The sequence below is a fragment of the Cebidichthys violaceus genome, unplaced genomic scaffold (genome assembly GCF_023349555.1).
Source record: "Cebidichthys violaceus isolate CVI_PGR_0920_01 unplaced genomic scaffold, fCebVio1.0.p SCAF_75, whole genome shotgun sequence".
Lineage (NCBI taxonomy): Eukaryota > Metazoa > Chordata > Actinopteri > Perciformes > Stichaeidae > Cebidichthys > Cebidichthys violaceus.
Window position 1 is genome coordinate 402579 of NW_027176959.1, and position 23745 is coordinate 426323.

General features: G+C 44.3%; 1 protein-coding gene across 3 annotated transcripts; it reads right to left on the reverse strand.

Annotated features, from left to right (window-relative positions):
- Positions 1-4697: 4697 nt before the first annotated feature.
- On the reverse strand, positions 4698-23127 carry LOC137892092 (choline transporter-like protein 2). 3 transcript variants are annotated; one of them, XM_068737008.1, is made up of 22 exons: positions 22956-23127; positions 15823-15871; positions 15635-15708; positions 15452-15536; positions 14472-14556; positions 14168-14281; positions 14000-14060; positions 13738-13861; positions 13495-13578; positions 13206-13318; positions 11968-12099; positions 11773-11872; positions 11542-11634; positions 10227-10311; positions 9757-10019; positions 9497-9591; positions 9304-9407; positions 9136-9209; positions 8953-9023; positions 8262-8350; positions 8036-8120; positions 4698-5454 (listed from the first exon to the last, which is right to left on the reverse strand). In XM_068737008.1, the coding sequence occupies exons 1-22, from the start codon at positions 22981-22983 to the stop codon at positions 5348-5350; spliced, it is 2115 nt and encodes a 704-aa protein (XP_068593109.1). In that variant the 5' UTR covers positions 22984-23127; the 3' UTR covers positions 4698-5347. The 3 variants fall into 3 exon arrangements, with proteins under 3 accessions (XP_068593109.1, XP_068593108.1, XP_068593110.1); XM_068737007.1 differs by lacking the exon at positions 22956-23127 and adding an exon at positions 17442-17870; XM_068737009.1 differs by lacking the exon at positions 22956-23127 and adding an exon at positions 17442-17880 and having other exon boundaries at positions 5362-7467.
- Positions 23128-23745: the final 618 nt, after the last annotated feature.

The following is a 23745-nucleotide window of genomic DNA, read 5'->3' on the forward strand; positions in this document are numbered from 1 at the left end:
GGGACTTGTTGTTGACTGACCCAAAGCATGTTTCGATGCACCTTCCCACAGTTAAAGTTGTTTTAGGTGACGGCATCAGCTAAAAGTGTGAATGTTCTGCTCTCCGGCTTCTTGAGATACACAAGCACAGACAAATGGAAACTTTAAAGTGAGAAAACGTGGTCAGGATCTTGTGACCGCTCCCTCTCGTGATCTATAACACTGATAAGATAACAGCAGATACCTGAGCGATCATGATCAAGCTGAAAGAGTTTGAAATGCAGCTAGTAAAGACGCTAACCAGCTGATCAATATTATGGATTTATATGGGATTTATTAAGAATCTTGCTTAAAATCTCATTAAATTCTCCCTCTTCAAACTATGAAAATCACAATATTATAAGACCCCTGGTTGCCTATGAGTGAGAGTGAGTATTGTGTGTGCGTGTGTGTGTGTGTGTGTGTGTGTGTGTGTGTGTGTGTGTGTGTGTATGTGTGTGTGTGTGTGTGTGTGTGTGTGTGTGTATGTGTGTGTGTGTGTGTGTGTGTGTGTGTGTGTGTGTGTGTTGGATTCAGGTAACAACGTCACAGTCTGGCTTTTCCAAGAAAGTGAAAACAAGCATAACTTTTCTATGAAAGACGGCGGCTCCTTCCTGAGCGCAGCATTTTGCTGTCGGTCAACTTCACGGCTCCCCTATATCCCATGTGAATGCAACAAACGCTAATGCTATTTTAAAATGCTAAATGCTAATTTAGTCCTCGTCTCACCCGGGGAACTACTGAACCACAGAGCCGCACGTGGAAGTCAGACAAACGTGTAATGTTAGTGATGTTTAGTATACTCCGCACGCACAGGGGTCACAGTTAAATATTTTGTATTCACAATAGCACTGACACAAGTGACGGTCATGTTTCCCATTTACCTCACAAGCCGCTGACGTGAACCCTCTGACGCCAATAGGTGTGGTTCATCCCCCTCGGGTGCATTGCATTGTTGACAGCGCCGGTGTCATATATTAATTATCCCGTTTTGACACCTACACCTGCTATTAATATGTCATCTCTGAGAATAGACTGTATCAAATATATTGTAAGTTCAATTGACGGTCGTTTCCCAAGGCGTTAGCAGACATAGCTTATTCTGATTCTGGTGTTATGAAGCTGTTTCTGCTTGAAACAGAGTCCATCCAGTTTGTTTTTCCTGTAAGTTTGAACATTATCAAGTCGAGTTGAAGGAGAACTTTGGCATTACAGTCACGCTAGCGGCTCTGCGAGGCTGTACTGAAGCACAGCAGGGTTTCGAGCTAAATGCTTTGACAAACTTCAACAGTGACAATGCTAACATGCCGGTGTTTACCGTGTTCACAGCTCTTAGTTAGCATGGTTAGCATGCTAACATTAGCTAATTAGCACATGCTAACATTAGCTAATTAGCACTGAAATCACAAAGTGCAACTGGGACTGATGGGAGTGCCGTCAGCTTTGCAGGTGTTTGGTCATAATCCAAAGTGTTGGACAAATTTAAAGAGTTGGAAAGATTTCAATTCATGGCGATTCATCCTCAGGGGAACAGGAATGTACCAAATTGAATTGCAGTTCATCTAATGCTGTTAATGCACTAGCTATATAATAAAATAAAGAACAACTTTCACATCATGGTGACGCTTGAGGAATCTCAGGGGATCACCAAGGTCAGTAGGATTCATCCTCTGAGGACCATGAATGTGAACATTTCATCCAATACTGTAATTGTTGAGATATTTCAGTGGTTGACTACTCCACTCCCAAAAGCCATGCGGCTAGCATCGCTAAAAAAGTATGCTACATACAACACAATCTGCAGACATTTCACTGTTTGACACAATCCAACCTCTGCATGCCATCTATCAAGGGCTCTTCACATCGTGTAGCTCTTGAGCAGCAGCCCACTGGACATGACAATCTATTTCAAATATTATTGCAAATGATTGCGCCAAATATTTGCGTTTATTATAACTCTCAAGAAGTGTTGGCCAATGAGCCATCGGAAAGGAATACAAACTACAAAATCTCAGAGAATTCGAAGACTTTGGTCTCTGGGTTGAGGAATTCAAAGACTTCAGTTCAAGGCTGACGCACAGTGGTTACAGAAGTGGTAAGGAATGCAGACGGACTGTTTTTTTTGTTTTTTTTATCAACGCAGCACAAGAGACAAATACCTTTTGAAACTCTGAGCATTAATGAGTTTCATGACAGAGGCTTGCCTTCAGGGCACAGCATAGACACTAAAGTATGTTCTCCGATCGTGCGTTCATCGCGTCAGCTGATTTAGATTTGACTAAAGTAAAATGGAACGATGTGTTCCGAGTAGCCGCGATAAAAATGTAAACAAGCTAATCCTCTAAAGCTAGAAAAACAAACAACGTAAGGTGGCAGTGGTGGCCTGAGGTTAGAGGAGCGAGCTTGTGACCGTGAGCTCGTCAGTTCAATCCCTGGGAGAGTCTGGATACATGGCGCGGGGAAAGCTTGCCCCCTCCCTCGTCACCACCGCTGAGGTGCCCTTGGGCAAAGTGCTTAACCCTCAACCACACTCTGTGTGAATGTGATCAGGGCAGTCCTTGCAAAAGAGGCTTCAGTGAAACTTCCTTTAAGGAATAAAGGCTAAAAAACTGAGGAGCCCAACAATTTTATGGCCCCTTTTAGATTGCTTTTATACAAGCTAAAACATATGCCAGCAGGTGAAAAGTGGTAAAACGTGACTCAGACCGTACCAACCTTCCTCTAACATAAAAATGCTGGAAATGTAAACACACCGCGGTATCACACTATTGTTCAGGGTTGCCAGGGCCACAGGGGGCACATATCAAGTGCATACCAGGCCTCTCTCGAGAACTCCACCACTCCTGCTTAATGACTCAGCCACTCAGGTGTTCTCCATGGAGACGGGAATGAAAGACACCCTTCACCGCGTCCTCTGACGCAAACCTGCTCAGAAAACCGCATCTTTTGTGACTCGACGGGCGAATAACGTCTCTGTCAAACAAAATGAAATGAAGCCACAGTGCCCGCAGACATCGGTGTTGCTGGTGAGTCACGCTGTAATCCTTTACCGCGTCGATGGGAGTTCATCGCGCGGAGGTTAACGTTGGCGCTCGATGAACGCGACCTTTGGGAGAGGCGTGGCACAATGGGATGGAAAAGCTACACAAAGAGATTGATTCGTGGCACACAAAAAAAGATACACACAATAAAAGTGGGTCACGTTTCCAGAAAAATAATCTCTCGGTTGTGTTCACAAAGAATGGAGTTGACCCACTAAAATGCAGTCAAGAGGGTCGGACAGCGACGGTATGGTACGGACAGGTGGTATTTTTGGTGGTATTTTTGCCTCGTTCTCTTGACAAATATGCTGACTCAGTGCGTGTTACTGTCGGGTTAGGGTACGCCGCTGCTGTTAAACCGGTTTAATGGCGTCACTCATGTCCCCGCTGTCACTGTTCTGTCATTTGCACATTTGGTGTCGCCAATTCACCCGTCAGCAATTTAGAGACTCCGACACGCCTGACTGTCGGCACGGAGTTAAAGTGACAGTAGCGTGCAGGCAGCAACACGTGTGACCTACTTGTTGATGAGGTGCTGATATAAGTCTTAGAAAGGTGGTTGTGATCTAAGCGGGGCAGAACGTTAAATAGATTCCACACTCCACCTCATGGGCAGCAGCAGAACAGCAGGAAGCATTTTAAGGCCGTCGTCACGCCGCGCGTGTCATATGTTAGTTTTCATTGTAACTATAATTTTTATATCTCGCACGTGTTTTTAGCTTTATTGTAGTTTTTTTGTACTCTAAAGCACTGTGTACCTTTGCTTAGAGAGGCTCTGTATGAATAAAGTTATGTTGAGGCAGATGTGTGAAATGTACTGAAGCTACGTAAAAGGATTCTTTAATAAATGGATTAGGACGGTCACTTTTTATTAACACCTATACAATCTGTAATTCAAATTCATATTCACACCATAAAAGGTGAGAGGCAGAGCCTTGTACTCCAGTGAAGGGCAGTTCGGAGCCTACTTCAATTTGGGGCTCACGGTTCAGGACATTTTTGTCATGCATTTTGAAAAATTGTAATCGATCGGTGGCTTTTTGGGAGATAATTCTTGCTGTAAAACTGTTAAAGTTGGCATATGGTCAATAAAAGCACAAATGTCAAGGTCAGTACGTCCGTCTTCATTACAAAAGACAACATAATGCCGTTTAAGCTTTCTTCATTGAGGTCAAAAAGTTCATGCTTACAGTAAAGACTCATTGGAGTTAGACTGACTGTTCTGTTAAAGACTACAATCTTAACAGGACTACAAATCCCAACCTGCATCAGCATCTCAGTAAGAGCACTACCTCTTATTGGGAAGGACAACATTTACAGGACAAGTTATTTTTCTGAAGCCATTTTAAGACAGTTTGTAGACCAAGAAATTGCTCATAATTATACATTTGTGTCAGACCAGAGCTCCACACGGTTACTTACAGCTGTAATACCTGTGCACCAGACGGGACGCTTGTGATTTAGGACTGAACAATGACGTATAATCTCATCTGACCATTAGAAGTCAATGCCCATCAGGGGGCATCGATGAAATGAAAACAAAGCAGACTGGGTTCAGGGCACTGATCCAAGAGCAGTTTGAAGCGTTTGGAATGGAAATGAATAATAGCTTTTAAAAGAAGAGACGGCCTCATACAATTACGTAAAAAACTATGTTTATTTCAAAAAAACACCATCAATTCAACTCCACAATGATGAAATAAGCGCCAAAGTATAACCCTATACATCTATTACAATATACATTTTGCTTTGGTTCCTGTTTATATTTCTCTCCATATGTTGGCTGGTAAAACACATTATTCTAATTTGTAGGTGTAAATGACCTCCACTATGAGTGGCAGCGTAATGGCTTTGGTAACGAGGTTAAATATTTATTCAAATATAATAGAAGATTACAGAGTTAGAAAAGCACAAAGACATATTAAAAAGCGGATTGCATATGAGCTAACCTTCATGTAACACAAATATATTAAAAGAAAACATGCTCAAATTAAGCTGATAATAATATTTTTTTTGTTCAAATTTACAACTACAGTCAAAACGGAGATTTTAAATTCCACAAAAGCTCTAAACGGTTAAAAACGGAACTGTCGAATTCGTAAGAAACACGAGGGAATGAGAGGTTTGGCAGTAACAAATAGAATGGATGACACAGCTGATCGTCACCTGTAGGCATCCCGGTGACTGATGGCGTTAGGTTCTTGTCCAAGCCGTCTTTCAGTGAACAAAAAAAGAAACCACGGTCCGGTCCGGTCCGGTCCATGGCGTCGCCTCACAGAGGAGCGGCTCTAGTGCGCCGGCTCAGTCTTGTTCTTCTTGTTCAGGACTTTGCGGAGGCTCTCGGGCATCAGGTAGGGCCTCTCCGCACTGCCATCGTTCCTCTCAAGATCCTCCACTGGAACGAGATTCAATAGAGAGTTTAGCACCAAAGGTCATCAGAGCCTCAGAGACTAGTACTTGTTTAAAAAAAAAAAAAAAAATTGTATATTCATAACTAGTAAATCTGAAGGACAGAGTTAATTTGGCTTGTTTCCACTTTAAGTTTGATTTGCATTTAATAAACATATAAATCATTAATAGTTCGGACAATCACCAATAGCATGAATCCATTCAAAGAGTTTAAATGACTGCCTCCAATACAGTTTATTAAACCAACTTTAATGCCAAGAACACACTCCTTTGTAAAGACGCACTGAATGGAAAAAACTACACACATTGTAAAAACTTCCAACATAAAGAGACTGCAAAGCAGCTATAGCCTCCAAAAAAAAAAAAAAAATCACCAATATTCCTTTAAACAGAAAAAAACCTGTTAGGTGTGAACAGAAATGAAAGTGCATCGATAGTGCAGAACTTAACACTGATTTCCACGTGGTTCTGTTTGCACAAACTTTGAACAAACAGATACACTACAGGTGCAAACAGACCTGCTTTAACACTGTAAATTAGGCACATGAACGGCTTCAAGTTTCTATTGGCCCGTGGCAGTGGGAGGGAAAAAAAAAAAAAAAAAAAAGACCGTAGAAATGTCCCGGTAAGCCATTCATACAATTGTTTATAATGTTTGTAACACGTTCAAAGTACCAGAAACTAACTGGAGACATTTCAAGCACCATGCCATCGAGTGAGGAAACACCTGGCTGTTAAACCGTCTAAACTAAATCTGAACACCTCCGATCACAGAGCAGTTCATCATCTAAACCAGGCAACAAATGACCCACATTGTAATGCGCTCATTCCCTAGACACATGCTTGATGTTCAATTGACCATTCGCTAAGCCCCACACACACACACTACACACACAGTGATAGTTGTGAGATATTGCAATAGCCCAAACAACTAATCAATGCAGATATTGTATGCTAATAGATAAAGGAAGGATGATACAGTACATGCTTCGGTTTTCTGACATATCTATGTCGTGTTCTGAGCCGTCCAGATTACAGCCGATGAGAGACGTGACTTGTGAGCATCTGGGACGTATGCATTACAGAAGTTAGATGCATGCTTTATTGCTCGCATTGATACTTGTATCTTTAATAGTTTGTTTACTTGTAACGATCGAATGAGGACCAACCAATGTGTTTTGTGAACATAACGTTAGCTCGAATAACGAGTTTGGCTGTTTTTTTTGCAGTAAATGTGCTGTTGTGAACAGGGCCTTTTGTTTTTACTCAACCTGTAACTCCACATGATAATGTAGCATGAAATGCTATTTTGCATTGGGAACCAACAATGGGTAACTACTACAGGTTGTAAGCTAGTTAGCGCAACATGCTAACGATAAACAGAGCTAACACAAAAACACTACTCTCCAAACTCCGGGAGTCTCTTTTACACCGTTCGTGTCTGTCAAGGTTGCTACGCTGTGATCGGACAACCACCGGTTGGGTTTTTCTTTTCTTTTTTTTTAGCAAATTAACGTCTTAATTAGTCAATTAAGAAAACAAATCCTTCACATCTGGTTTTCTATGCGAGAGGGTAAAAGGAAATGTGTTCAACTCGGCTGTGACTAAAGCTGAATCTCAGCTTTAAGGCGTTCTGGAGCTGTACTGCAATCTAACTCTGTGATGAGTACAAAGAAGGGCATTCACAAAGTTCCAGCTCCTCACTATCATCCTTTAAGATCTTTAACTATAACAGTTTTAAAAAAAGTGCTGCAGGGGTTTTGCTATGCCCGTAAATCTGTGTCCTTTTCCCACAAAACTCCTCCTCTCTAAGCCGCGTCCTCCTCCTCCTCCTGGTCCTGGTCCTGCTGTTGCTTCGGCTGGACGTCTCCGTCGTCTCGTTGCCGAGCAGAAGACGAAGACGGATCCTCAGCCTCGTTCTTCCACAGAATCTCACGAAGGGTTGAGGACATGTAATAAGGCCTTGCGGCTGAACCGTCATTGCGCTCCAGGTCTTCACCTTATTGTGTGTGTGTGTGTGTGTGTGTGTGTGTGTGTGTGTGTGTGTGTGTGTGTGTGTGTGTGTGTGTGTGTGTGTGTGTACGTGTTAATGGTTGGAACAGAACATTAGTATTGAATTCAAGGTTTTAAAAAAATAAATAAATAAATAAATAAAAAAAGGTGTTAAAGGGCCAGTAGGAAGGCGAAAGGGAGGTGGTGAATTGTGGGAAGTGAGAGAGAAAAAAGGAGACAAAAAAGAGAAAGAGAGTCAAACAGCAAGCAAAAGGCACCCACAGGCATTTTGAAAGTTAACGGTTCAACACCAAGCAGCCACAATTTTCAGATTAACAAACTGGTTACTTTGAAGTGTGGCACACCGTACTCATGCAATTCAGAATTAGTGACAGCCCGACACCAAAAGCACTGGGAGACTTGAAGAAGTGAGGAAAGCTTTTAGCTGGTAACTAATGAGCTCTTTTTCTCTCTCAATACAACAGATCTGCAATGCCGATTTCTTTTTACGCGGCGTCCACATGAACCCCGGAAAATCTAGAGGTAAGACGGGGGACGGCTGCCATGTTACTTACAGAAACAGAGGAAGAGGGTGTCCACACACATGGCGTACACGCTGAAGAATCCGTGGGCAATGAGGTAGGAGCCGACCACCACAGTCTGAGCGGGACGAGAAGAGCCATGAGTCACACACGGATCAGGATCAAAAAGAAAGCAGGGGGAACAGAACTATACACCGATTCTGTGGCGTTTGTTTTGGACTGTATAACACTGTTCCTGGGTAGAAACGGAGCGGCTCACCAGGATGGGTACCCAGTAGTAGTGGAGATGGGGCGCTGTATTCTCAAAGGCCTTCACTCTCCCAGAGAAGAAGAAGAAGGCAAAGATCCCTGTGGAAGAGAGGACCAAAAAAAAAAAAAAAAAAAACTCAAATCCCCATTGACATCCACTGTATTTACTCAATATTCCAGCCGCAGCCTGTACACACTACAAAACTCCAAGCAAGCTTTAAAGTGCTCCATGTTTCACCCTGATTGGTTGTGAATAAGCGCATTATGTTGATATAATTTACATCGCACATGAAAGTCTATGGAAATCCATTCAGACTCATTGTGTTTGTATTGTGCTAGTATTCTATTAAGATATGAAACCGCTCAGTATTTCCCAATTATCCAATGTAAATAAGCTCATTATGACAAATTGTATAATTTATGAGTTCAATTTTTGCATTGTCGTCTGCGGAAGCCCATTCAGTCCCGCTGTGCTTGTAACGCAGCGGACTGTCAAAGAGCTCATTATGGTGACCTGTGCAGTTAAGACGGTCACGCTTTAAGGTTCTACGTGATTTAAGGAGGATACTGACGTAATATCATTATCGCAATATTCAACATTACCTCATATTTTCTATATTGATGCAGCCCTATTCTCTAGGCTAAAATACTGTATTTGTCCAATGAAATATTCAAGCATGAGGAAATAAAATCAGACTCACCCACGAGCCCAACGATGAGCAGTTTGCCCAAAAACAAGAGGAAGTCTGTCACTTTGTCTAAGACGGCCACCCTGGAGGGATTAAAGAGGATCACTGATTCGTTGCAAAAGGGAGAATTCCAATCTTATGAAATCAAACGCTTAAAAAAAAATGATGTAAATGAGGAACCCCGCGTCCACTCACCTGATCATGTTCCTCATGAGGAGGAGGAAGGCATCTCTGGCCGAGGTGCAAAAGTTTTTGCCGTAGATCGCCACCTGGAGGCCGAACGCACTCATTACGTTCAGATAATTCAACGTGACGGATAAAGACGGGTTTCTACTTCAACTACAGCGACTTAAATCCACCCACCATGATGTAGGCGTTCCTGTTTAGGAACTTGATGCATTTCTCCAGACACCAGAAGCAGCACTTCAGACAGCACAACAGGAACCTGGTAAACTTATTGTGGGCTCCTGTGAATGAGACGGTGATTGACAGGCGAGTGAAGGGCTGATCAACACTGCATTCAAAATATGGATCGTAGCCTCGAGCAGCACCAGACCTTTCAGCTTGTGGTCCAGATACTCCAGGAAAACCCTGATGATCTGGATGATTGAGAGGATGAGGGATCCGAACGCCAGACTTCCCGTGTGATACCTGAAACGAGATACAAGTTTGGGAAAATTGCACGCGTTATACTTCAAATGAAGCTTCCTCCACACACACACACACACACACACACACACACACACACACACACACACACACACACACACACACACACACACACACACACACACACACACACACACACACACACACCTGAGAGATCTCCCCAGGGCAGAAAAGACTGGGAAGGCGGGCATGTCGTCCGGCTTGTTGACGGCCCAGTAGTACGAGGCGAAGGCCCCGGCCAGGGTCATCTGTCCCAGAGCCGTGACGAAGTTGGCGCACCAGAAGAAGAGGAAGACGTTGTAGAACTGCAGGCCGATCAGGTACTTGTGGTAGGCGGTCTCTCCGCCGTAGAAGGCGAAAAGGCACTCGGAGTCGGGGCAGCGCGCTTTTTCCTCGCTGGTCGAGTAGTTCTGAGAACGGAGACAGGTTATATCAGAGACCTGGTACGCACGAATCCACGAGATTTCCATTTAAACAAGACCATTCACTCAATATGAGGAAGGTTCTTCAAAGGAAGAATCAGGGTTCAATACGAGGATAACCTATTAATAATTACGTTGCCTTAAAACTGCAGCAAGTAACATAAATATTAAATTAAATGAAATAAGACAACTTACCGCTGGGTCACAGGTTTTTCTCGAGTGGTCGCATACCGTCTCATTAAACACTTTGTAGATGGGTTCATTGGAGGTAGACAAGAAGCTGACCGGTTCCATTAAGGACAAACGATCATAACAAATCTCATTCAACATCCCACTGCTGTGACATCACAACGTTAATGGCTGACCAGCTCTATCACCTGAGCTGAATTACTTATCCACATGTACTTTTGAAGTTTATTTCTGCTTAATACAGCTGCACACACACACATCTGGGAGCTACCTGCAGGGAAAACTAAGGTTGAATCAAAATGTCTGGACTTCACTCACAGACTGTATGCAAGAAGTGGACGTAGTCGTCGAAACGTCACACATTAGTTTGTGGACTATTGTTTTTGAAGCCTCGAGTTCGGTATTTTGGCCGTCGCCATCTTGTTTTGTTTTTTTGCAGAAGTGCCACGAGAGGATGGAGTACAACCAATCACTGAATAAGAGATTTTTAGGCGTCCAAACACAATTTACTTTCATGACCTGGAAACACACTGTGAAAGGGTTAAAGTCGTAACACAAAAACCCGGACAACTCCTTAGCGACCCGTCAATCACAGGAAGCCCCGCCCTAAAGCATCCCCTGCTTTATGGTCTGTTTGACTCTAAATGGACCATAATGTACTAAATGAACATCATGCTGTGTTGAAGAAGACTGTAAACTAGAGATTGAGACCATAAACTCATGTTTACAATGTTTACTGAGGGAATAAATCAAGAGAGAAGTAGAGACATTTTAGACTAGACTTCTATACAACCAGAGGAGTCGCCCCCTGATGGACATTAGAGAGAATGCAGCTTTAAGGCACTTCTGCATCGTCTTGACTCCCAAACTTAACCGGCATATTCCCAGGAAGTGCTTCAAACTGTCCAAATCAAAATCCACAATGTATGAAGTACTCAAGGCGTTTCAGTTCAAAATGAACCAACTGGTTACTTTGTACATTTTTTAAATTACACATTTGGATCTATTATACTGCGGTTTGTCAAGGCAATGATTTATCATCTTTATTGTTGCCGATGTGCCTCTGAGTCACACATCAGCCTTGTATATCAAAGTTCAAGCTGTTACTTATCGTTCACGATGTATTTGAAACAGCCTGTGGTAAACAGAGCACAGACTTATTTTCTTTGAAAGCAACCGCTCCGCTGTAGGAGCTGCTGGTTTAACGCCCGGCTCACGGGCAGCTCCGCCAGTCTTAATGCTCTCCACCTGTTGCTCCGGCCTTTTGGACCACGCTCGGCCATAAACAACGACACGGGCCGACAGCGAGTTGAAAGGATACACGGCAGTAACGGCCCAGAAGGCGATCACCATGGCCAGGAGGACGAACGTGAACAGAGGGTAGAAAAGGGAACTCATCACATGACCGACGGCTCTGTGAACACAACATCACAACCAATTACAATCAGTTGTAATTTGATCACCTCATCTGTGCCATTAGCCAGACACTTTAATCCACCACTATGATCATCATTGATCCGTCTTTCCGCTCCTCCATCCTGTGAAGTCTGACCTGCTGGCTTCCTTGATGAGAGCGATGGCGATGAGGATCCTCTTCCTGAGGAAGATGAGCAGGAGGATGATGATGACGTCCACAATGGCCAGGATGATCACTACAAAAGGAGAGAAGGGTCGCAGAGGGAGAGGTCATGAGGGTGTTTCACAGCAACGTGTGAGAATCTTGAGTCGAGTAGAGTGGTGTACTGACTGAAGGCCAGCCAGGTCTGTCTGATCTGCAGGTAGACCGTGAAGTCCGTCTGGAAGCCCAGCTCCTGTAGGGTCACATTGGCGCCCGCCTCTCCCTTCAGGGCGGCGTACTCCATGTAGCAGTGGAAGATACCTGGACACACACACACACACACACACACACACACACACACACACACACACACACACACACACACACACACACACACACACACACACACACACACACACACACACACACACACACACACACACACACACACACACACACCAGAAGTGTAGTTCAGTAAGTGGGTTCAGTGAACACCGACTGTGTTAAATGCGAGTTGTTGGAAAGTTTTCCGTTCCACGACATTAGCTTTTGGTCAGTTACCATGGTAACTCACTCTGAGCTTACAGTAACCTGTGTGCTGGCCAATTCTCTGACTGAAGTTTCCTTTCAAAGCTTTTGTGCACTTTTATTTTTACAGCAATCTTTGTGTTTGTGGAATACGTAACATTGGTGACTTCGTCTCTCTGTTAAAGTGAGGGCTCTTTTTGTCAGTTAGACACAGCTAACGTTTACATTAAAGGTTTGGTTCGGAAGTTTTTTTTGAAGTGGGGTTGTATGAGGTATTTCTCCATCGTCGGTGCATTGCGGACAGTAGATGGCGGTCGGCACGCCTACAGTTTGGAGAAACGTACAGAAGTAACAGCAACGTTTTGCTCCCAGCAGCAGTACACTGCTTCTGTGCTGGTACTCCTAATCGGTTCCAGTAGCCATCTACTGCAGGTAATACACTGACTATGGAGAAGTACCTCACACCAACCCACTGCAAAACATCCAAACAGACATTTTCTTCTCTCACTGACTGCATCACTGATGGGATTTAAAAAACAACTTAAAAGCACATTGACTCTTTTCTCCAATTACGCTGCAATTTTCTTTGACAAAAATGTAATTAACAGATTCCACATGGGCGTGTATCAAGCATCTCAAGCTCAAGATGTTATACTACACACCAACTCTAAGCAGGTTCTGAGTGTGTAGTTTGTTCACACTGTGAAAAGTGAAGAAAAGAAGAAAAATAAAACTGTCCCCATAGATCCTATAAAAACACACAGATGTTTTGGTGTGCTGCTGATGGACACTACTCTACCACAATGCAATGCACAAAAGAAATGGAGGTGAAAAAAATGACAAAAATTGTGTCGGTACAACCTGCCTTCTAAAAACGCGGAGTGTGCTTTGGCCCTTACCGTATCCTATGACCAGTATCACCAAGACAATCATGATCCAGACCATGATCCCAGCCAGGAAGCGCAGCAGCACGATGAAGAGCAGGCTGGTGAGCATCGCCAGGACCAACCCTCTACAGAGAGTTTGAAGGTGTGAGGAGGGAAGGTGAGCACAATGTTGCTCTCACACACACACACACACACACACACACACACACACACACACACACACACACACACACACACACACACACACACACACAGGATCAAAAGGAGACGCAGCTTTACAAAACGTAGGCGGGTGACTTACATCAGGATCCAGTACCAGGACTGTGTGTAATCCTCGAAGATTTTCATGACCACCTGGCGAGCCTCGATAACCACGGTGGCGTTCCTGCGGAGAGATTCCAGAGTGTTTAATCCGTTTTAAGCGCTACGGAGTTCCTCGCCGGGAGCGGTTTGTACAAAATAAATAAATACATATATATATATATCTAACACGTGTCTGGCCGGGACACGTACACAAAGTTGTTTACAAGAGCGATGCACTCACTTGACTCCATCCACAAGATCCTTGGCGTCTCTCATCTTTCCGCTCCCGTCATCGAAGTGAGAGTTGTTTCCCACAGTTATCACGCCTCCTTTCTGGCCCAAAGCTGGGAAACACCGGCGAGTGACTGAAGGAAAGCAGAAATGAGATGAGGCTGGTTGATTCGAGAAGTAAAAAAAAAAAAAAAAAAAATGAAGAAAATCCATGTGTATATGCCAGTAATCTGGACGTATACAACATGTAATGCATCTTTGATCCAACTCACATGGTCTGCTGGGGGTCAGCATGGCGGGACAGAGACCTAAACTGAGGATTTGAGGTATGCCCTGAAACACAGCAAACAGACATGGAGGTGTGCGGAAACCTTTGGACAATCTAAGTAGTCGAGGCAGCACAGGGTGTCTTCAACTCAACAACATGGCTTTGAACTCACCATTGCGTTCGTCACACCGTCCTTGCAGAACGTCTTGTAGTACTCAAAGTCCTTACTGTTGCTGTAGGCTTTCACCAACGTCATGAACTTTTCGGGGCACTTCTCCACACACATCTAAAGAAGGAGGGAGCGCACAGTGACGTCGAGAGCGGTTAAAGCATTCTCTGGTGCGGATGTTGGATGCAGAACAGCAGCACAGCAGGTTCCATGGTTCAAAAAACAACCAGCAGCAGCTGTGCCCGGTATCCACACTACACACTAATTAGGTTTCCCAAGGAGCAGAGAAGAATACGTGAGTTCACACCTGTGTGGTGGGACACTGGAACTCCAGCAGCACCATGGGGCTGGCACACTTCATGATGTTGAAGTAGAACAGCATTCGCTTGTTGCTGTTAAGACACACACACGTGGAAAATGGTCAGAGGAAGAAACACGCTGACAGGGAAAAGTGCAGGAGGAGGCTTTGAAGCCATGTCTGTGCATTTCTGTGCAAACGGTGATAAACACATCTCATTTCCAAAAAATCTTTGCCGCTTACTCTTCCTCCCTGCAGTATTAGCTCCGCTTATTCTGTGATGAACACCTTCTCCTGACACGTTTTACACCGGTTACATTGTTATTTAGAAGGCTTTTTCTTTTGAAATGATAAAAATCAGGAAATGTTGGGTTTCCATCAGCAGTAACTCAACAGGACTCAAACAGCAGGTCTCAGCTGGGGCCCCAGTCCCGGTCTTCCTCCTCTCTTCCATTAGCGGAGAGAAGACAAAGCGTAACCACGGCCGCAGAGAAGGAGGTCTTTATGACGGAGGGAGTCTGGAGCTCTAAATCGGGCCCTTTAAACCCCGGAGAGTTAAAGAACTAAACTTGTAGAGTCGTTTGTTCTCAAAAAAGACATTTAGTTTAAAGACTGATGGGTGAAGGACAACTTCAGATTGACTTGGATTTGATTAGTTTGGAGTATCTATGAATATGGAGACATGGAAGAGATTGGAGTATGCTGTGTTTTAAAAAATAAGATTAAAAAAATAAAAAAAGATTATGAGAGAATACATTTTGTTGGTAGCTATTCAATCATTTTGATTATTAAATAATATGTTGACTATTTATTCATTTATCTTTCTTTGCAACGTTTGCGTCATTAATTGAGTTATGTAAAGAGTATTTTTGAGGTAAAGGACAACAATGTTTGTATATTTCACCCTCCCACACATTCACACATTTGCCGCACTGAAGCTCACACCATTCGGCGAATTAATCATAATCACTGCGTGGACAGAAACTCACGCGAGTGGGGTGCCAGCCTGCCCACAGAACTGGCCTCGACTGTCCGTGGGGTAGATCACCTTCCTGGGGTCGCCCTGGGACCAGGCTGGGAGCACAGGAACAGAGGGCAAGGGTTACAAAAACTAACGTTTGCATTAGAAAAGTTTTAGATTGTGTTTTTAGAAGTGTTTTTTTATTTCTTACCCAGTATTCCCACAGCGATATAAGCCAGTATGGCAATAATGAAGAGGATGCAGCACACGATGTCTGTGCAGCCCCTGGAGAGGACAGAGCAAAAGGGTGAGAGGGGGGGGGTCGAAAAAAAGAAAACCACTTTCTGATAACCAGAAGCCACGCCCCTCTCTACCAGAAGCCACGCCCCTCTCTCTCACCTGTTCTGGATCGGGCCCTTGAAGGTCGGGTCATACTTCCTCGGCTCGCCTGCGCAGAAGGAAAAAAAAAAAAGAAGTTAATTTATCACTCTTTGCATGGCGACTACTGATCTCTACAACATGCAACAGAATATGTTAAAAATAGAGATGCACCTTGCACCCGGGTTATTTTTAAAAGAGCAGTGTATTTAATTTCATTTTTTTCAACAGTATGCCCCCCCCCCCCCCCCCCCCTCCCACCGCTTCCTCCCATTCTTCTGTCAGATGACTTTTCCCTCCAGGCAAGACACGCCTGGCAACACAACAAATTCCTCCCTGGTGACTAAGCAGAGGCAAACCCATGTGATAGACGGAGCCACACGGACACTAGAGGGGGACTCAATGGATTCCTGTCCAGATCCGAGAAATGCTAAATTGGGAACACATTTTTTTTTTAATTTTTGATAGTCTCATATGCATTCATTTCAGTTGAAACACTGATGCAAATATACTTTGCCATCATGTCATTTATCATGTCAACCGATGCTCTGTGGGCTCTGACAGCTGTTCAGGTACGTTTGCTGCAGGTCATCCGAGGTCAGCGGGTCAGAAGCAGCAGAATAGAAGCTTCTATTATCCGAGCAAGTTCGTCTTTTGGGCTCAGAGCTAAATTCATCAGGGTTAGCGTTAGCTTCACTTAGCAGGTCAGTGCTCTCCAGGGGCAGAAATAAGAAATCAATGCGACACATTAGTGATGGAGAGCAAAGGGGAAAAAAAAAAAAAAAAAAAAGAGAGTCACAGATGGGCAGGCAGCACAGCCACAAGAAATATTGGTTTTATATCCAAATGAATGTTTGGCTGCCTGTTTAGGGCTTCAAACACCACCACCAAACCCACCCTACCACCGTCTGCACGCATGTACACATGTGTAACATCGGATCCAGACACCGTAAAGCCAAGACATGGAGTACGATATTCTCAGTGGCGTCTCTGCATTTGAATTATGTATGTGATCTGGAGGATAATGCTGCAGCGAGCATTTACCAGGCGAGCTCTCAGAGAAGTCACAGCTTCCTGTTTAGAAGGAGCATGGGTGCTGCCTTTCATAAACAGGGTGCAATATCCGCACCGTCACTCTGAGATGCAGTTTTTTGACCATTTCAAAGTCAAGTTTAACTTGTTTTAATATTTTCATAGATGAATCAAAAAGGTCAGACTCAACAAAGGAAAGCTAGGCCTTGGTACCTTTGATGTGCAGCTGTAGGAGCCAGTGAAAGGCTTAATGAAACATGGATTTGTTACAAGTGAAGCCTGCTCCCTGTAATGATTATCCACACACACACACACACACACACACACACACACACACACACACACACACACACACACACACACACACACACACACACACACACACACCCATTCCTTCCCCAGTGTTGACATGCTGATACTGCCGCTCTAGTTTCTCTCAACACAATTTAGACCCTTCATGAGACGGATGTTTTTAAAAGCGGTGAGCGGAGCAAAGGCTAAAGATTAACCAATGATCCCTCGTTCATTTGACCTCTCTTAGATGAAAACACAATGAAACCACAAAGAGCTGAGAAACAACAGAAAACTAAAGCAAAAAGAGCAGTTACCATTCTTTCCGTAGAATTCTCCTTCTCCTTCTCCTTCCTCAGGCATGTTGAAATTCCCTTTCTGGGTCAAATGTGGAAATGCACACAGAGCCCTTTTAACTGTGTTCTACACTTTATCTGGTTCACTTCTTCCTCGCTCTCTCTGCCGGTACAAATGAGCCAGAGCGGAGGGGGAAAAGCCCGGGTATGGTGGAGGTAGAAACCAGTCCAACCTGTCTCAGTGAATAGCAGTGAGCTCAGGGCAGCCAGCAGACTTCCCCCCTGTGTGTTTATCCTGAAACAACTGCCTCTTTCCAATCTGGGCCCCACCTGTGCATCTCCCTTTATCTCCTCCCACTTCCAGAGAAAGACCCGCCTTTCTGTCTGCTCTCTCCACTTTGTTTCTGTCCCCCCCAAAAGATACGTCAAACAAAAACAGGCAAATTTACTATTCAACAGGAAGAGAGTGCGAGAGAGCGAGAGAGAGAGAGAGAGCGAGAGAGAGAGAGAGAGAGAGAGAGAGAGAGAGAGAGAGAGAGGAGGCGTGGACGTGAATGCGAGGGTGGAGACTAAAGTCAAAGTACTTAGATGTTATCAGAAACATGTGTTTAGAGACAACAAGGAGCTCCGCCTGCACCGCTGACCCCAGTGGTGTTTTGTGTAGCTGCAGAGGAAGATGACATGATTATATTCTGGATATTTCATTTATTTGATGGTATATTTTTACAGATATACTGATAATATTAGGCAAAATACAACAAATCCATAATTTGGATACTGAATAATTGCCATGTGGAGCAGCTGAAATAGGATCAATTCATATCTCTTCCCCCTCAAAGTGGTTTCTCCTATCTTGTGGGGACACGGCAGTATTGCACTGTGGCCAAATGAGATAAAACACAAATCTGTTATATTTTATTTTCTGCTTTCATGCACTAGAAACTTTGGACCTCTCTCTCTGTTCTCTACACAAAAGCCAAAGGCAATCAGAGCAGGTTAGATGAATTCATAATTCCGACAAAGAGTCCACAGAAGGACTAAATGCCACAAATGATTTTAACAGACGCTGACAGAGACTTTCATTTCAGCTGAAACGGCTGAAAGTTTCCATCCACTCCGTTCTTGTTTCAGGGCCAATGCTGCTGTGCATGGGAATTCCATGTTTTAAGTTCCATAACCCAAAAACTTTCTTTCAACAAGCGACTCTGAAACAGAGGCGGGTTTTCGGGGGAATTTAATTTCTACGAGACACTATAGTTCTTACTTCCACCTATTGTCCCTTCACTAAAACCACCTACTCTCTTTAGTAAACAGGCCGAAATGAATTATTGGTCATCTCTTTTTCTTTGGTGGCAGTGAGCAATTGTTTTTATGTATTAAAAGCTCTCCAAGGGATCTAATCTAATTCCAATGAGCCACCGCTGTGCAACCAGACAACCTTTGAGCATTCACGAAAATCATTAGAAAAAAACACAAATGACATTTGCTACATGTGTAAGAGCTTTGATTTAATTATGAAATGCCATACTGTTTTATAATGAGTCTTTTTGTCGTCATATCGTGCCTTTGTTTGTTTACGTATAGTGTTAAGCTATCTCGTCATTGGAGAGCACCGCTTTCACTGAAACAAAATCAAAACTGAAACTGAAACCAAACTTGATGTCTTGCATTGTTTCGCTTGAGTTGCTTCCTCTGCCACAGAATTTGTTTTGTTCATTGTGTTACGCGTCATTACATTCATGAGTTTCATTCATAGAGCCGCCGCTCTAACCGTCCTGAATCGACAAGGAATCCGGGAGGCCTTTTCCATGGAAGACATTTTGACATGTCCAGTGAATCGCCACCTTGGGGTGGTGGAGGGGTTTGGTGCCGCAGTAACCCCTGGGAGCTGTGTTGCCGGGGTGTAATAGCTCCTGGTTAGGGTCTCCCAAGGCAAAGTGGTCCCAGGGGAGGGGCCAGACTAAGAGCGGTTCACTGTCCCTATATAAATCGGCCAGAAAAGAGTTGTAGCACCTCGCCTGGAAAAAGGGAAACCGGGGCTCTCTTCTGGAGCCGGACCTGGGAGGGAAGCTGGCCGGCGAGTGTACTGGTGGCCCGGGCCTTGACGCATCGGGCTCGGACGTGCTCAGTCGGAAAAATCTAAGTGGCGCCGCCGGCCTGCGGGCCCACCGCTCGCAGGGAGAGGCGTTGGGAGTCGGTTGCATCGAGAGCCGGGGCGGCAGGCCGAGGCAAGGACCTCGGGGTGCCAACCCCTGGCATCGCAGACGGGCTCTAGGGACGTGGAATGTCACCCGTCTAGCGGGGGAAGGAACCGGAGCTGGTGCGGGAGGTGGAGAGGTACCAACTCGATATAGTCGGGCTCACCTCCACTACCTCGTGGAGGAGGCGGAGTTTGGCGACTTGGGTGGAGACCTCCCTGGCAAGAGGTCGCTGAGATTGTCAAAAAAAAGCTCCTGAGCGGCAAGACGCCAGATGCTGAAGGCTCTGGATATTTTGGGTCTGTCTTGGCTTCCGTGCAGTGTGGCGGTCGGGGACGGCGCCTGTGGAGTGATGGACCCTCACCTACAGTCATGAGCTGTGGGTAGTGACCCAAAGAGTCACCGTGTGGGTGTAGGAACCCCGCCGCATTCCATCTTTGTAATAACACGTGATGCTTACTCATGCTGCCCTGAAACGTAATGGGAGTAGTTTCCTGTAAGAACTATGGTTAGGAAAAGACTCCCTATAAAAACAAGGTCTGTGGAGTATCGTGAAAGACAGATTGCTGTTGAGTTTTTTAAGTGTATATATAGTCCTATTGTATTGGAGAGAAGGCAATTAAATTCCATCCAATCCCTAGACGTGTAAAACTTAAATCATATTTTTGTTATCAATCAGCAACATTACCGAGTACGCTGGTAACAAGTTGCACTTTATTGATATATTATTAGCAATACCTGTCTTATTTAGCAGCAGACACTGTGACAAAGCAGGAAAAGCACAGGTGGAGCTTATGACTTTAACGAGGACTCCGGCCCGGCAATCAATAACGTTACTTGTTACACCTGTGTTTGACAGGTACACACGTGTTGCGCGATAGTACAACGGTTCCTGTGAACTAAAAGAAGCAAAAGTAATGGTCAAATAAAAACAGCGGAAGTAAGACAGAAAGTAATACTGTCTAGATATTAAAGGGTTATATTTAGAAGGGTTGTGATTTCATAGCCGGACGGCACAGACGGTAGACTTTAATAACGTCTCAAGGTCACTGCTGCTGCCCTCCCACATCTCTGTCATTACAGTAAGAGGGTGTGGAGTGTGTTGAAAAGGAAGCCACAATCTCACACACACACACACACACATCCTCGGTACACCCACAGTGAAATGTTGTATCCTTTGACACATCCGTCTCGTTATATATATTGGAGTCGAGCAACAAAAAAAAGTCCATGTTCCTGACGGTTGGATCTGCCACCCAAGCCTCTAAAATGTGTCGCCTCTGTTCCCATTTCTACCGTCACCCTCTTATCTCTGCTGTTACACCCGCCGTGGCTGTGTCTTTAACTCAAGACGCAGACGACAGACAGTGAAACCAAGATCCAATGTATACATTTAGGCTGTACGCGAATCACACAGAATGAGCGAAAGAACGACGCGCTGGCACGAGTGGCAAACAGGAAGCCATCCTCTAAACAACACATGCTCTCTGACACTCCATTCCTCGGATGCAAACAATGCACCGTCCTGACCACAGCAGAAGACACTTCAAGGAACATTTGAGGGAAATGACAGCTGGTAAAATTACAACCACAACAAAAAATGCTTTCGTATTAACAAAGAGATGTATTTCTCAGGGCCAGAAAGATCAACCAAGATCAACAAACAGAGCTACAGACTGGTAAAGAAGCTCACTGGGGTGGTCTCGCTTTTCAAATCCAAATTACTCTGCATTTTGTATCGCCTCCTCTCCGCCGAACTCCTCCTCCTCCTCCCAGAACCTTAATAAGCAGTCTCACACTGCCCTGGTCGTGTCTTTTGTATCTCAGGCAGAGTCTCATGATCCTGTTCGGGTTGTTTATGATGATGATGATGCAGTTTATCGTTTAAGTGGAAGCATGTCGGCTGCAATGACGGAGATGTTTGGGGCTGTTTGAGGAAAATCTTTTGGATGCAGGAACTGAAATGACAGCTGAATTAGGACTAAATCTGCACATGTAACTCACGTAAACTCTGACAAACCGCAAGGACCTGAAAGAGAGACCGGAGGAGCTCGGCATCGGGTTTCAAAACCACTCTCCTAAATATGGCTTATAATTACTAATCTGCACCATGGGCATGGCTGCCTCGAGTCCTGTCATTGAGGTTTCTTGCTATATCTCGGCCTGAAATTACTCCAACGAGTACTAGATGTTCCTGTAGAATGTTCTGGAGGTTTAGATTACTGTCCTTGTGTCCTTTTTTTTTTTTTAACCTGTAGCCTCGAGACGCACTGATAAATATGAATGTTTGCACAGAGGGTTTCTAGAGGCCGTCCTCTCAAGCCTCCGCCGTCTCTTAAGTGAATTTGCGGCCTGAGTGACAACCGCCTCCTCCTTTAAGGTCCAAAACACAATCGTGTCGTCTCTCCTCTGTCCGCATCCTCGACTGAGTATTCAGTGTGGCTCTGCCTCCTGAGGAGGGGTTGGTAATGTGAGTCATGGTGTGGCGGGGCGGACGGGTGGAGAAGGGTGTGTGCAGAGAAGAGGAGGGAAAAAATAAACACAACGTCAAAGCCACACCAAGAAAGAAGCCAGCGGACAGAAGAAGTGCCTCCTGTTGTTTTCATGCTCGTTAGAACGTCCTGCCAAAAAAGCTCAACATGCTCAACACGTCGCTGCAGAGCAACATGAATTGCAAAATCTTTGTTTTTGAAGTATCTAAATGGAAAAAGAAACAATGTAATTTGCCCAAACACTAATTGTTCACCCTTTATGAAGTCAATTCCAAGCAAACATAAAGGAATGCTGTTTGGAACAATACAGATGTACTTAAATATATGGATATTTATGCATTCTCGTCTGAGCCTAATATCTCTAACGTGACACTAACAGACGTCGACCGCATGCCTCACACGTTTGAGGCATTTTTTTTTCTAATAAGCTCTATACATAGCTGGGCGTCAGCTATAAGCTCCTGTTGCCCGCTCCCATACCAGTCTGAGGAATGTGGCAGCAACTGGACAAGCAGCGGATAAACCGGGGACGTTATACACACAGTGCACGAGGCACTTACTGTACCACAAAAACAAAACATATACGTGCATTAAATATGTAGATAACAAAAGGGAACTCACAATTTTAAGTTCATATTTAGGTTTGAGTAAATTAAAAAAAAAAAAAAAAGGGAAAGTGGTCCGCTGGAAGATAACTAAACACAAAAGCACGTATAAATAAACTACCGTTATCGTCTTGCACAGAGATAAAGTAGCTGACGTTGTTTACAGTGGTGACGTTAGTTAGCAGCTATCCCGGGACAAACTGAAGCAAAGCGTGCCTCCGTTGGACTTTAAATAATTACCATATTTCGGTTTCTCCTCCAGTTCCATGATAACGGAGTGTTTCTTCCGGGCCGAAGGTGTTTTATGTTGTTTGTTTGGTTTTTTTTGGTGACGACTAACTACAGCATATCTCCAGTCTTTGACGGTGGTTCCCCTGTCTTCTTCTGACACTTTGGCCACCCCAGTAGAAGTCCGCTCCAAAATCTTCGCCGTTCTGCAGACGTTCAAAGGGAGAGGGGCGAGCTGTCCAATGAAAACGCAGGACGCCGTGATCGACAAGGGCGCTGAGCCAATCGCTGAGTCGAGGCGGGAGTTCACGTTCCTGGACTGGTTTCATTTCTCGTACCGTTAACTGATACAGACGTAACTGTCCAATGAGCTGCTGTAATCGTCTAACAAGCGTCAATTACAATTAAACTCAAGATTTTATCATATATAACGAGGTAAAATTAATTTACATCAGCCACAGCAAATCATTGGCGTAACATAACTTGTATTGGCCCGATGAAATTCAAGACATTAATTATAAAAGCAAATCTATTCATTCATTATTCAACTTACATGCCTAACATAGCCTGACTCTGCTCTCTGTGAGTCAGGACGGCTGCAGAGGAGGAAGAGAAAATCCAAATAGTCAAATTAGAAATACCACAAAGTACAAAAATACTACATCAATAGTACAAATCAAAATGTTACTTAAGGGATAATACAGAGGTATTATGTGCAAAATGTAACATGCGTTTTTTATGTAAGATCATTAACTATGCACAACGGACCCTCAGAGGATTATATTAATGTAATGCTTGTATT

What these genes read in the sequence shown, in the direction of transcription:
- LOC137892092 (XM_068737009.1), bottom strand. Translation starts at nt 17,487, where the DNA reads ATGCCTGAGGAAGGAGAAGGAGAAGGAGAATTCTACGGAAAGAATG. An exon ending in TCCTGGTACTGGATCCTGAT is followed by an intron (nt 13,319 to 13,494) that starts GTAAGTCACCCG and finishes AACTCTCTGTAG; the next exon opens with AGGGTTGGTCCTGGCGATGC. An exon ending in ACAGGAACGCCTACATCATG is followed by an intron (nt 9,210 to 9,303) that starts GTGGGTGGATTT and finishes TTCGGCCTCCAG; the next exon opens with GTGGCGATCTACGGCAAAAA.